Here is a 15,580-nt window from a genome sequence, read left to right on the forward strand (position 1 = left end):
AGTGACAAGTCTATTCGACTCAGGTTGAATGACCTGATATGAAGTCTCTCTCTCCCTTTCTTTCAGTGACTTACTTACAAACAAACCAAAGCTTCTTACTGATGTATTCCTTAATAAGATAAACACCTGTGTTGTATTTATTTTCTAGATGCTGTTGTGAAGTACAAACCAAGCGCTTCTCCAAAACTTTTGCATTTAAAATTGTATGAAGGGATGAAGCTCCAGTATCTGACTGAGGAGAGGACATGGGCTTTAACAGTTCCTATCAGAGGGGCATAAATTCTATATTGCATGAGATCCCCTCACTAGATACACATTTCCTTTTTTTTTATTTAGTTAGGTTCACATTTGAAGGAAAATAAAGTCTGTTCACAGAGATTGCAAAAAGGTGAAACAAGAACAATGAGGATGCTGCTAATTAAAGATGTCTAAAAACAAAAGAACACACGTATTATGCATAACCAAAGAGATTCAAAAATCCTCCTGGTAGAACATGTTCTCACTTGTAAGTGGGAGCTGAATGATGAGAACACAGGGACACATAGAGAAGAACAACACACACTGGGGCCTACTTCAGGGTGGAGGGTGGGAGAAGGAAGAGGATCAGGAAAAATAATTAATGGGTACTAGGCTTAACACCTGGGTGACGAAATAATCTGTACAACAAACCCCCATGACACAAGTTTACCTGTGTAAAAAACCTGCACATGTACCCCTGAACTTAAAATAAAAGTTAAAAAAATCCTCCTGGTAGATATTTCAATTTCTCACCCAGATTTCCAGTTCTCCTCTTCCTTCAGGCACATGCCCCATTGAGGTCAGGCATGGCCGTGAGACTTGCTTTGGCCAATTAAATATGAACAGAGATAACATGTGTCACCTCCAAGTGGAAGCACTAAGAAGGCGTTTGTAATTCTCCCATGCTCTCTTCCTCTGCCAGAGCAGACCATGAGGCTGAAAATTTGGATGACAGGGTTAAAAGATGGTGAAGTCTCTATCCTAGGTCACCGAGTCCGGAAGATTGAAAAGGTAGCTCCCAATTCTTCCACTCCCTGAACCTATACTCCCTTGCCATATAAATTTGAGGGCCTCTCCCCTTTGACTCCGAGCTTAGCCAGATGATTGTCATCAAATCCTTCCATTTGCCATTAAGAAAACTAACATGACCCCTAAGGAGAGAAGATGAAGATGTTTCAACACTGAAAATTAGCAAATAAAAATGTATAAGTGAGTCTCTATTCTGATGATTACAATCGCATTTGAGTTATTAAGCTTAGTATTTTTCAACACCCTAAGTTAAATTATGATGATTAGTCAACGTAACAGCAAGGAATGTATTGTTCATTGAAGTGTGAGGGGTTTTGAATTAACTATAAAGACAATGTTTTCATAAAAACTAAGAATTCCATTCTATCCTAGATTCCAGTAATGTGCTATGATGGCAATGTATTTCAACTTTGATTTGGATCTTTTAAATGCCTCTGGTGGTGGTGTACAGTAACCAACCTCTCTAGCTAATCAATAAGCTGAAAAACAAAAACGGTGTGTCACCGTGAGGGTTTAGTTCCAAATTCTGCTCTCTATAAATGGATAAAATGTTGCTTAGTCAAGAAGTCTGTTAACATGTGTGTTGTGCATGTGTGCACCCGCATGTGAGGGCATACAGACATGTCTAAAAAAGGCAACTATTTATCATCCACACCGGAACACAGACTATGCTCCTCACAATTCTTTTCCAAAAGCAGCCAACACATTTTGAGATATGCCAACAGTCATTATCCAAGGATGTAAGTACAGGAGCACCACGCATCACGCGGACAGTCGCCTTTCCAGGTAAATAGCACAGAGCAAGAAATCAACACCATTAGAAATGAAGAACTGCAGTTTCTTGGAGGCTAAATTTAAATTTTGTCTTTTCTACACACCAAATATAAGCCAAGAAATTATTCATATGCAAATATACATTTCATTGCTACATATATATTCTTAGTAGAATCTTCAAGAAATAGGTCAGAGATACAACGTAACTCTCAAGACATTGGAAAGCACCAAAAGGGCATGAAAACAAGGCTTCCATTTTCCAGATTTTAGTTTCAGAATGTCAGCTATATATGCAATGCTGAGGTCTCTCATAGATGCAAAATACTACTACCTTGTTTTCAGAAGCAGACATAAAACCACAGTTTTCTCAAAAAAGTTAACACAATGGCTACAGTTACAGCGCCGGTAACTAATTTCTCTTCATCAGTCAACCCACCAAAGGATGTCTGAATCAAGCCATTATAAACCAATACAAAACACTTATTTCAGGTTTACTTACAAAATAGCATCAACCTTAAGAATACTAATTCTGAATTATGATGAACACATAAACGGAGACCCGATTCCATCTCTGAAATAACCTTTTCAGAAGGTGAGCGTGGTGTCCTGCACCCTGGAGACGCAAAGCCTACCTGAGACAAGTGAAACAGTGTCTTTCTCCCATGAGACGACAGTGATGTACGCCTCCACCGAGGAGGGGATAATGCACTTGAAGACCGCAACATTGCCTCTCATGGTTTTCTGGTCCTCCACACGGACTGTATAGGGCTCCCGTAAAACTGGAAGGCAGAAAGAGGACGTCAGTAAGGCACACGGTCAACAGGCTCATTCTGAGAGTATCTCATTGTAACATATACACTGCAGCACACACACATCAATTGCATAACATATCTTTCTGGAAAACAGTTAAGATGCCTACGTTTCACGTCTTTCATCGCCTGACTTAAGAAAACATTCATTCCCTTAACAATACATAGCTGGGTAAGGTGGCTCATGCCTGTAATCCCACCACTTTGGGAGGCCAAGATGGGTAGATCCCTTGTGCCCAGGAGTTCAAGACCAGCCTAGGCAACATGGCAACACCCCATCTCTACTAAAAATACAAAAAAATTGCTGGGCATGGTGGTGTGTGATTGTAGTCCCAGCTACTTGGGAGGCTGAGATGAGATTACCTGAGCCTAGGAGGTTGAGGCTGCAGTGAGCTATAATCATATCACTGCACTCCAGCCTGGGTGAAGAATAAAAAAATACACTACACTCTATACCAAGGGGCCAGAGTATAATCTAAAACAGTTAATAGACCCCCTGAAGGTATCATGAGATAGGAAATAGCTTCATGAAAGAAAAGTTACTGGCTCTGCAAAGTTATGATGACGGCAAACTGCTATTAGTCCTCTAAGGGCCGAGGAAGATTTTTTTTCTGACTACAAAAAATGAATAAAAAATTCAGGCAAGGCAATTTTTCTGGGAAGCCTTGAGAACTCTGAGACAATTAAAATAATTTTTCATTAGTAAATTTTTAAATGACAGTTGCAAAGCAGTTTGGGAAACACTGATCCTGCTTCCCATTGTTTAGGGAAGGATGTTGATTAGACAGCCTGCCCAAACACTCCCATGATAGGAGCATCCCAGAAAGACTGCAGAGTGGACTTCCACGTCCTTGATGTCTGGGCTCAGAGGCAGGGTGGTACTGGTGTTCAGAACCTACCTAGCAGGCCCAGCTGCCTGGGTTCAAATCCAAGCTCGGCCACTCCCTGACTGTGGGGCAGTGAGCAAATCCTCTCACCGTCTATACCATGGGGATGATGTTGGTAGCATCTGCCCCCTAGGGTGACTGTGGTGAATCAGTTAACGTAGGTGAAAATTCAACAGTGTCTGCTAGAAGCAGGTTGGGTAAGGCCACACTTACCAATAGCCAGAGATGGATCCCCAGGGTTGGGGAAGATCTGTCTCCAGGGAAATAAGACACTGATGAATATAGTCCCAATTAGATGTGCCAGCCTTACTTCTTTAGAGCTTTGTTTTCCTCAAATTTAAAATGAGGGCATTGTGGTGGGAACCCCTTCAAGGCCTGAATCCTATAAGTCTATGATTTTCTAAGATATCCACAGAGATAACTTATTGTCTAATCATCTAACCAGCTCACTTAAAGAATCAATCACTTACTGGACAGATATGTGCCATGAAAATGGTTTCAAAAGGTACTAACACACCAACAAAGCTAAAGGTGAATTTCTCAAGGGAAATCTCCCAGTAGGCAGAGGTGAGCTCTTTAGAAGAGGATTGTTAAGGTCGGGCTAACCTTGTGATATGCTGAGCATTTTTGTAGTAAAGCATGTCTTTCATGAAAGCCTTCCTCTCCAGTTTCCACTTGTAACATTAGCCGTTTTTCCCCAACTTGGAGAATTTCTTCATTATTGTATCTAACCAGACAGATTTTTCCAAGTATTGAAATCTTCTGCGACCCCCATCACTGTAATCCCCAAGCGGCATGAGGTGAAGGTCCAGGCAGCAACTCCACACCTCCTGCAGGAGGTCCACTAGGCCAAAATTCAGGGCGCCCAAGAGACTGACCTCAGCAACAACATCCTTACACCGAGAGGAGGGAACTGACTTTGTACAGGAAGGCTCCTGCATAAGTAAACCTTTGCTGGGAGCTGAGGTCTACGGTAATAGATTAGAAAGAGACTACGAAGATATAGGCAAACTAATCAAACTCATTGGTGAGAATCTGGGCATGGTGAGAAGCAGAAGACAGAGAGGAGAAGAGGAGGATGGAGGACAGAGGAGAAAGAGGGACTGGTCAACAGATAGAGTCTACCGTCACAGGAATAGTGCCCCTAAGCAGGGGAATGATTTCAATTTAAGCTCCTTTGTCTGTGTGATGCTTGTTTCTTTACAATAAAATCACTCTGTCTCCCCAAACCTTCCGCAGACTCTGCTTCAAACATTAATGACTCAAGTAGGATAATTTTTAATAGAAATCAAGGAAAGGGGTCAAGTTCCATGTATCAGACAGGAAAGTGAGAAGATAAGATGTTCACCTGTTTACCGGGAGACACGGGAAATGCCTTCCCACCAGGTGTACAGCCCACACTAGATGGGATCACAGGAGCCATAAAAATATGGGGTGACTGACCGGGGACATTCCCAGTGTTACCACCCAATGTCCAGTGTCCTAGGAAACCCCTCAGTCCCAGCACTTACCCACATATCATGGAGTTTTCTCCTCTCTAGCTACCCACTGCCCTCACCAGTACCAGGACACCTTAGTAGTCACAATTTTAAACCTGTGTGACTTTTGCTTCTCCAACCTCCAGGTCAGTCCCAAGAAGCCCAGATCTTCTCAAAGCAGGGACAGCACTGTGGTGATCTGAACCCCAGCTCGCTCAAAGGGAATGGGGATCAGAAGAAAACTGCACACTCCCCGTCCCTTCTCCTTATTCAATTACTCATTCCACAAAGATAGCCTGTGCAGTGAGCCTTTAAAAAATTATCTTAGAAAATACTTGGCACACAAGAGGTGTTCAATACGTATTTTGAGACTGAATATATAGAAAGACAGAGCTTCCATTCTGGGAGAACTTCTAATCCTTTTATAGAATATACATGTATGCACATTTGAATTTATAGCCACTATCTATAGTTTTTTTAAAAAATGCAAATCAGGGTTTTATTAAAGCTCCTAATCTTTGTAATAGAGCATTGTTTGTTCCTGAGGCCTCCATAACTTAAGACACCAACATTGCTGTCTATGGCGATATATCTCTCAGAGGGCCATGTGAGTTTCCTGAGCCCATAGTCAGCCCCGAAGACAGGGGTGCAGCCTTGATCTTCATTCTACATCCAACTACTGCTAACTTTGTTGCAGTAACAGACACTGGGCTAGAAACCTGAGATGCAGGCAAAAAAAAATACACTTTGTTTTAAATTTGATTGACATTTGCATTATAAGACAGAGTATTATCTAAGTACTGTGCTTGGTGTCGTAAGTTAGGCTCTCCCCAGAGAGCCCAGATCTTCTTAAAGCAGGGACAGCACTGTGGTGCTCTGAACCCCAGCTCGCTCAGAGAGAACGGGGATCAGAAGAAAACTGCACACTCCCCGTCCCTTCTCCTTATTCGACCCCAAAAGGAGGAGCTGGGTTCAAGCGACTGAGCAAGGACACAATCCCCTGAGAGGCAGGGAAAGTGTGAGTAGGGCAGGGAGGGAAGCAGCAAAGCAGGCGTGTGGTTTCAGGTGAAGTCCCAGCCACGCCTGACATGCTCAGTCATGCAGAGGAGCTGGGATCCCCTGTTGTAGCTGTCTTTCATTGGCTTAGGGCTGGCCTCAGGAGGATGGAACTCCCAGGCATTTCCCACTCTTGTTTCTGTGAATGGTTCCAGTGCCCAAGCAATCCTCTGAAGGCTGCAGGTTCATGTTCTTAGCAACCAGCGCACAGATCTTGGGGGATCTGATTCAGGGATGCCAGTAGGATCCACTGCAATCATTTTAGCCTTCATTCAGTAAAATTTGTCATCTTTTTAGATCAGAAGAAAAAAAAAATCTCTGGTAATATGACTTTGAAACAAAATCAGGCCTATTTATTTTTTTAATCAAATATTTTCATTGTGATATAAGAGTTGTACATATTCTGGGGGTACATGTGATGTTTTCATACCCATATAAAATGTATAATCATAAAATCAGGGTAATTGGAATATCAATCACTTCAATCTTTTCCCTGTGTTGGGAGCACAGTAAATCTTTTTTCTTCTAGCAATTTAAAAATATACAATAAATTATTAACTATAATTTCCCTACTGTGCCAGCAAATGTTAGAACATACTCCTTCTATTTAACTGTATTTTTATACCCCTCAGCCAACTACTCTTTAACCCGTCTCCTCATCCCCTTGCTTCCCAGCCTCTGGTATCCACCATTCCACTCTCCACCTCCATAAGATCCACTTTTCCAGATCCCATATGTGAGTGAAAACATGTAATGTGTGCCTGTCTGAGCCTGGCTTAATTCACTTAGCATAGCAACCTCCAGTTTCATCCATCATTATATTCTTGTTGGATGGAGAGTTTGCAAATATTAATAGTCTCCCCATTCTGCATGTTGTCTCTTCAGCTTTGCTGATTTTTATTTTCTTTGCTGTGCAGAATTTTTCTGCTTGATGTAATCCTATTTGTCTATTTTTGCTTTTGTTGCCTGTGCTTTTGAGGCCTTACCCCAAAAATCTTTGCCCAGACTAATTTTCTATAGTGTTTCCCTAGTGTTTTCTTTCAGTAGCTTCATAGTTTCAAGACTTAATTTAAGTATTTTGCCCATTTTGAGTTGATTTTCATACACAGTTAAAGACAGGGATCTAGTTTCATTCTTTTGCATATAGACACCCAGTTTTGCCAGCACTAATTTTTAAAGAGCTTGCCCTTTCCTGAATGTGTGTTCATGGTACCTTTGTCAAAAATGATTTGGGTATAAGCACATGGACTTATATTTGGATTCTCTATTCTATCCCATTGGTCTATGTGTCTGTTTTATGTCAGTACTATGCTATAGTATGCCAGTACTACACCTGTGTTGTATTCTTTGAAATTAGACTGTGTGATACCTACAGCTTTGTTCTTTTTGCTCAGGATTGCTTTAGCATTTCGGAGTCTTTTGTGGTTTCATACAAAGTTAAGGATTTTTTTTTCTACTTCTGTGAAGAATGTCATTGGTAGGGATGGCCTTGAATCTGTAGATCACTTTGAGTAGTATAGATATTTTAACAATATTAATTCTTCCAATCAATGAGCATGAAATAACTTTCCATTTTGTGTGCGTGTGTCCTCTTCAATTTCTTTCATACTTCTTTATATTTTTAGCATATCTACTATAGGTTTTTACTTTGTGGTTACCATGAAGCTTACAAAAAGCATCTTATAGTTATAAGAAGTTATTTAAAACTGAAATCAACTTTACTTTGATTACACACACATGGCTTATTTATTGAGCAAGAGATCACACGGTTGGTCTACATTGACAGCAGCGAATGTGAGAAAACATTTTAAATGGTCCATTTTCAAGGCATAATAAATCTAAGCACTGGCAGCCAGCCTGCAGATGTAACAAATTGCATGGCTCATGCACCTAGAAGGTCACGATAAGCAAACAGAATGTAGAGGAGGGGTCAGCCCATTAAAGGGAAGAAAGTTTTGTTATTGGGAAATCAAAACTTAAGTGGGGAAGGGGATTGGGTTATAACTTTAAAAGGGGGATAATGAAACTTAGGCGATGTCCAGGAAGATTGTAACTCCATAGTACTCAACCAATGAGGAACTGGCGGAGGGACTTGCTTGCTAGGTGATAAATTACCTGCTCTACCTGCCCTGGGTGTGCCTGCCTACCAGGCGCCTGATCTTGCATCAAAAGTCTTGCTTAGGCTGGGTGCAGTGGCTCACATCTGTAATCCCAGCACTTTGGGAGGCCGAGGTGGGCAGATCACCTGAGGTCAGGAGTTCAAGACCAGCATGGCCAACATGGTGAAACCCCATCTCTACTAAAAATACAAAAATTAGCCAGGCGTGGTGGTGCATGCCTGTAATCCCAGCTACTAGTGCGGCTGAGGCAGGAGAATCACTTGAACCCGGGAGGCAGAGGTTGCAGTGAGCTGAGATTGCACCACTGCACTCCAGCCTGGGCGACAGAGCGAGACTCCGTCTTAAAAAAAAAAAAAAAAAGAGTCGCTTCTGCTGTTCTTCGTGTCTCTGAGTCCATTCTTTGCATCTGGATGGCTGTATGTGCGTTTCTCACATGAAATACTCATTTTATTGTACTTCGGAGAGATTATGTTTTTTACAAGTTGAAGATTTGTGGAAACCCTGCATCATGCAACTCTATCAGCACCATTTTTCCAGCAGCATGAACTCACTTTGTGTCTCTGTGTCACATTTTGGTAATGCTTACAATATTTCAAACTTTTAAAATTATTATTATATCTCTTACGGTGATCATTGATCAGTGATCTTTGATATTACTATTGTAATTGTTTTGCGGAGCCACAAACCACATTTACAGAAGATAGCAAACTTAATCAATACAGGTCATATGTGCTCTGCCCACCTCACTGACATGCCATTTTCCATCTTTCTCCCTCTCCTGAAGCATCCCTTTTTTTGAGACACAACAATACTGAAATTAAATCAATAAATAACCCTACAGTGGTCTTTAAGTATTCATGTGAAAGAAATGGTCTCATATCTCTTACTTTAAATCAAAATCTAGAAATGATTAAACTTAGTGATGAAGGCATATCAAAAGCTAAGACAGGCTGAAAGCTAGGCCTTCTGTGCATTTAGCCGAGTTGTAAATGCATAGGAAAAGTTCTTGAAGGAAATGAAAAGTGCTACTTCAGCGAACAAATGATAAGAAGGTGAAACTACCTTATTGGTGGTGTGGAGAAAATTTGAGTAGATAGAAGATCTGGAGAGATGATTAAACTAGCCACAACATTGCCTTAAGCGAAAGCCTAAATCAAACTAAGTCCTTAGCTCTCTTCAATTCCAGGGAGGCTTAGAGGGGTGGGAAAGCTGCAGAAGAAACACTGGAAGCTAGCAGAGGTTGGCTACTGAGATTTAAAGAAAGAAGCAATCTTTATAACATACAAATGCATGGTAAAGCAGCAAGTGTTAATGGAGAAACTGCAGCAGGTTATCTAGAAGCTCCAGCTAATGTCAATGATGAAGGTGGCTGCCCTAAACAATATATTTTCAATGTACAGAAGATATCCTTCTATTAAAAGAAAATGCCATCCAGGATTTTCATAGCTAGAGAGGAGAAGTCAATGCCTAGCCTCAATGCTTCAAAAAACAAGCTGATTCTTGTTAAGGGCTAATGCAGCTGATGACTAAGATGAAGTCAATGCTCATTTACCATTTCAATAATTCTAAAATTATTTCTTAGAATTAATTATGACAAATCTACTTTGCCTATGCTCTAGAAATAAAACAAGAAGGTCTGGGTCACAGCACATCTGCTTATAGCATGTCATATTGCATAGGATAGAACCTCCATCCAGTACGATGTAGAATAGAAGTGGTGAGAGCATACACTTTGATATTGTTCTTCATTTGGGGGTGAAAACATTTAATCTTTGACAAGTATGATGTTCGCTATAGCAGGATTTTCGTAGTTGCTTTTTATCAGATTGAGGAAGTTCCTTTCTATTGATGGTTTTCTAAGAGTTCTTTTAATCATTAGTGGATGTTGGGTTTCATCAACGCTTTTCTGTGTCTGTTGAAATGATCACATGGTTTACACTGATTAATTTTCAAATGTGAAACTCACCTTGCATTATGAATATAAGCCTTTGTGGTCATAATGTATTATTCCTTTTATATGTTGTTGGATTCAATTTGTTAAATTTTTAGAATTTTTACATGTATAGTCAGAAGAGATACTTGTCTTTAGTTTTCTTATGTCTTATTTATGTATTAGGGTAATGCTAACTTCATAAAATGATTTGGGAAATACTCTCTCCTCAATTTTCTGGAAGAATTTGTTTATAATTTTTATTCTTTCTTTCTTTTTTTTTTTTTTTTTTTTTGAGATGGAGTCTCCCTCACTCTGTCACACAGGCTGGAATGCAGTGGCACAATCTTGGCTTACTGTAACCTTCGCCTCCTGGGTTCAAGCAATTCTCCTGTCTCAGTCTCCCAAGTAGCTGGGACTAAAGGCATGTGTCACCACACTTGACTGATTTTTGTGTTTTTGGTAGAGATGGATTTTCACCATGTTGGCCGGGCTGGTCTTGAACTCCTGACTTCAAGTGATTCTCCTGCCTTGGTCTCCCAAAAGTGCTGGGATTACAGGCATGAGCCACTGTGCCTGGCCAAAATTATTATTTCTTTCTTAAAGGATTAGTAGAATTCAATAGTGAAGCCATTTGAGCCAGGAATTTTACTGCAGAGAATTTTTACCAATAAATTTAAATTCTTTAATAGATATAGGGCTATTCAGTTTATCTGTTTTTCCTTGAGTGAGTCTTGATAGTTTGTGTTTCTCAAAAAATATTTCATCTACTTTTCTTAATGTTCTCTTAGTATCATTTTAATACCTGTAGAAGATAAAGTGACGTTATCTCTCTCATTCTTGGTATTAGTCATTTACCAACTCTCTCACTTTTCGGGTGAAAAACACACCAATTTTAACAATTTTTTTAAAAGAACTTTTAGTTTCATAGATTTCCTCTATTGTTTCTTTCTGTTCTATAATTTATTGATCTCCATTCTGATCTTCATTGTTTGCTTTCTGCTTATAGTTTTAGTTTTATCCTCTTTTTCAGTTTAAAATGGATGCTGAGACCACTATTTAAGACTTTTTTTAAAATTTCTAATATAAGTTTTTTAGAGCAATAAAATCTCCCTATTTTTTTAGTGGCACTCCCCAAATTCATATATATTGTGTGTTCATTTCTTATTCAGTTGAAAAAACTTTCTAATTTCCTTCTTCAAATTTTTTTCTGAATTTTTTTTGACACAGATCATTTAAAAGTGTGCTATTTAGTATTCAGGTACTTGATTATTTCTCAGAGATGTTATTGTTAGTGATTTAATTTCATTATGATCAAACAACATATTTTATACAACTTGAATTTAAAACAAATTTATCTGAGATTTGTTTTGTTGCTCTGAGTATGGTCTATATTAGTAAATGTCTGTGTGTCTCAGAAGAGAATTTATATTGTGCTGTTGTTGGACAGAATGTTCTTTATTTAAAGGTCAATTACATCAAATTGATTGATAGTGTCATTCACGTGTTTTTTTATTCTTACTGATTTTCTGTCTACTTCTACCAATTATTGAACTAGGAGTATTGAAATCTCCGGCTATAATTTTTGATATGTCTGATTCTCATTGCAGTTCTATCCATTTTTACTTTATGTATTTTGAAGTTTTGTTGTTGGGTACATAAACATTTACAATAGTCATATCCTCTTCACCTCCCCCCTTTACATTATGAAATGAACTGCTTTAGCTCTGAGCACAGGGGATTTTTAGGGCAGTGAAACTGTTCTTTATGATACTGTAATGGTGATACCTGCCATTATGCATACAACTTACAACATAGAGTGAAATTTAATGTGAACTATGGACTTCAGTTAATAATAATGTATAAATACGAGCTTATTGTCACAAATGTATCACACTAATGCAAGATGCTCTGAGCAAACAGTGTATTTGTTTGGAAATACACTTTGCTTAATATTAATGTGGCTATTCTAGCTTTCTTTCAATGTTTTACTTTAATTAGGTTGATTTGATTTGATGAGGATGGTATATCATTTTTATCCTTTTACTTTTAAGCTATTTGTGCCTTTGTATTTAAAGAATGTTTCTTTTAAGCAGTGTTAAATCCAATCTGGCAATTTCTGCCTTATAATTCAGGTTACTGGAACATTTAAATTTAATGTGGATATTGATACGGTTAGGTTTATCATTTTGCTATTTGATATATATTTTTTTTTACCGTGTTTCCTTTTTCTTATCATTTTCTTCTTTGTTTTGGATTGAGGATTTTTTAATGATTCTATTTTTTCTCCTTTGTGGGCTTATTAGCTATAACTCTGTTTTGTTATTTTAGAGGTTGCTTTAGGTTTTGTAGTATACATTTGTAACTTATCACCATCTATATTCAGGTGACATTACACAACTTCACATATAGCAAAATAACCTCCAATATTACACTCCCATGTCTTCACTGTAGGCCTTAATGCTATTGTTGCTGTAAGTTTTACTTCTACCTATGTTACAAACTACCTAAGACATTGTTATTATTTTTGTCTAAATAGCCAATTATTTTTTAAAATATTGCAATTTTTAAAAAAATCTGATTTAGATACTCATGTAGTTACCATTTTCATTGCAGTTCTTTCCTTTGAGTAGATCTAAGATTTGATCAGGTGTCATTTTTTTCTTCTGATTCTAGAACTTCCTTTAAGATTTCTTGTAGTAGGATTCAGCTGATGATAAATTTTCTGCTATTTTGTGTCTGAGAAAGCCTTCATCTCACCATTATTTTATAAATTTACTTCCACTCTTGCCTGTAATCCTAGCACTTTGGGAGGCCAAGACAGGGCAACTTCTTGAGCCCAGGAGTTAGCGACCATCCTGGGCAACATAGCGAGATTCCATCTCTACAAAAATAAAAATAAAAATCAGCCTGATGTGGCGGCACGCACCTCTGGTCCCAGCTACTTGGGAGGCTGAGATGGGAGGATCACTTGAGCCAGGGAAGCTGAGGCTGCAGTGAGCGATGATCACCCCACTGCACCCCAGCCTGGTTGACAGAGCAAGGCCCTGTCTCATAAAACACACATATACACACATCCACACACACACACACCCAACAGCAACAACAAAAATCCTGTCTACTGTCATTCTTATCTTTGTTCCTTTGTGTGTAATATGCCTTTCTTCTATAGCTGCTTTTGATATTTTATTATTGCGCTGAGCAATTTTATTATATTATGATGTGCCTTTGTGCATTTTTTCTTCACGTGTCTTGAGCTTGGGGTTTGTTGAGCTCCTTGGATCTGTGGGTTTATAGTTTTCAACAAATTTGGAAAATTTTGGCCTGCATTTTTCCACTTCTTTTTAAATTTCACCATCCCTTCCCTTGGGGCTTAATTTGTCATTAAGCTTCCTGAAGCATGTTTTAATTTTTTTGAATAAAGCTTGATTTTTTTTAGAGCAGTTGTAGGTTTAGAGAAAAGTTCACAGCAGGTTCCCATATTCTCCCTCTTGCCACATCCTTTAATTTCTTTCATTATTAGTATCTTGCATTAATGTGATACATTTGTGACAATAAACTCATATTTATACATTATTATTATTAACTAAAGTCCATAGTTCACACTAAGTTTCACTCTATGTTGTAAGTTCTATGCATAATGGCAGGTATCACCATTACAGTATCATACAGAACAATTTCACTGCCCTAAAAATCCCCTGTGCTCTGTCTGTTCAACCCTCCCTCCCTCCTGACTATCCCCTGGAAACTACTGATCTTTCTACTGTCTCTCTAGTTTATCTCTTCCAGAATGTCAAGTAGGTGGAAGGGTATACTATGTTGCTTTTCCAGACTGGCTTCTTTCACTTAGTAACAGGCATTTAAATTTCCCCCATATCTTTTCATAGCTTGATAGCACATTTTTTCTATCGCTAATACTTCATTTTATACTATAATTTGTCTAATGTTAAAGAAAAATTGTAGCTGGGCCCTGTGGCTCATTCCTGTAATCCCAACACTTTGGGAAGCTGAGGCAGGCAGATGGCTTGAGCCCAGAAATTTGAGACCGGCCTGGGTAACATAGTGAGAATACCCTCTACAAAATTTTTTTTTTAAAGAATTAGCCAGGTGTGGTGACTTATGCCTGTAGCCGCAGCTACTTGGGAGGCTGAGGGGAATCACCTGAGCCCAGAAGTTGAGGCTGCAGTGAGCCATGATCCCATCACTGCACTCCGACCTGGACAAGAGAGGGGAGATGTCCTCTCAAAAATATTAAAGAACAGAAAAAAATGTTCTAACACTTATTAAAGAGATAAAATTATATTCATGTCTGTTCCAGTAGGAGTCATCTATGATGACTGCAACAGGGAAGGGTAATTCAACTTCATATTCAACAAGGATAAGTGAGGGTTTATAGCCAATGAACACAGTGAGGGGAGCAGTGGGTGGAAAATTAGAAAGAGGAGACATCAAGGGATGAGGATCCTTGCTAAACTGGCCTAACAGATTCTTGCTAAAATCAGGCCAAACACGTATACATCAAAGATGGGACAGGAAGAACTTGATCAGATATTAAGAGTGATCAAGTATCAAGAGTAAGGGGATGATTTAGCAGGATTCTTGCTAAAGCTGGGGACAAGAGACCAGATGTGAAAAGCTAAGGTTGAGAACTAGTTGAGAGGAGGGCTCAGAGGAGCCTTTCCAAAGTTAGTCAAGGAGAGATTCTTTATCCCCATCCACTCACATACTAAACAACATCTTTGTTGCTTCCATGTTTTGGCAATTAGGAATAAAGTTGCTATACAAATTTACGTGCAGATTTTGATATTCTTTATCCTAAAGCATAAGGCAAGCATAGGACACATCTTATTTCCAGCTCCTTAAGGAATGCTTTCCTCTACTGCCTGAGGTCCAGTCTTGAAAATGGTTGCTTCAGATATTTTGTCTGCATTTTTCGTTGTTTTTTTTCAGTTGGTTGTATTAGTCCATTCTCACACTGCTATGAAGAAATACCCAAGACTGGGCAATTTATAAAGAAAAGAGGTTTAATTAACTCACAGTTTCAACTGCCTGGGGAGGCCTCAGGAAACGTACAATCATGGCATAAAGCACCTCTTCACAGGGTGGCAGGAGAGAGAATGAATGCAAGCAACGGAAGTGCCAGATGCTTATAAAACCATCAGATCTCGTGAGACTCACTCACTCTCACGAGAACAGAATGGGGGAAACTTACCCCATGATTCAATGACCTTCCACTGGGTCCCTCCCAGGACCCATGGGGATTATGGGGATTATCATGCAAGATGAGATTTGGGTGCGGACATAGAGTTAAACCCTATCAGCCTCAGGACACTGGTTTTTGGTTGTTTCAGATAAAAGGGTAAATGTGGCTCCCACACCTCCATCTCGGCCACAAGCAAAAGTCCTAGTCAAATGTTACAAAGCAGTTTGTGGCCGGGGTCGCTCATGCCTGTAATCCCAGCACTTTGGGAGGCCGAGG

The 15,580-nt window shown here is 39.3% G+C and overlaps 1 protein-coding gene across 3 annotated transcripts in view; it reads right to left on the reverse strand.

The window, feature by feature from the left end:
• Nucleotides 1-15,580, reverse strand: part of DSCAM (DS cell adhesion molecule) — an 827,811-nt gene that overhangs the window by 672,520 nt on the left and 139,711 nt on the right. For all 3 annotated transcript variants that reach the window (XM_034948080.3, XM_063601284.1, XM_063601283.1), the window contains exon 3: nt 2,454-2,600. In XM_034948080.3, the coding sequence (XP_034803971.3) occupies nt 2,454-2,600 (147 nt within the window). The remainder of the gene's footprint in view (nt 1-2,453; nt 2,601-15,580) is intronic.

This window comes from Pan paniscus, chromosome 22 (assembly GCF_029289425.2).
Source record: "Pan paniscus chromosome 22, NHGRI_mPanPan1-v2.0_pri, whole genome shotgun sequence".
Taxonomy (NCBI): domain Eukaryota; kingdom Metazoa; phylum Chordata; class Mammalia; order Primates; family Hominidae; genus Pan; species Pan paniscus.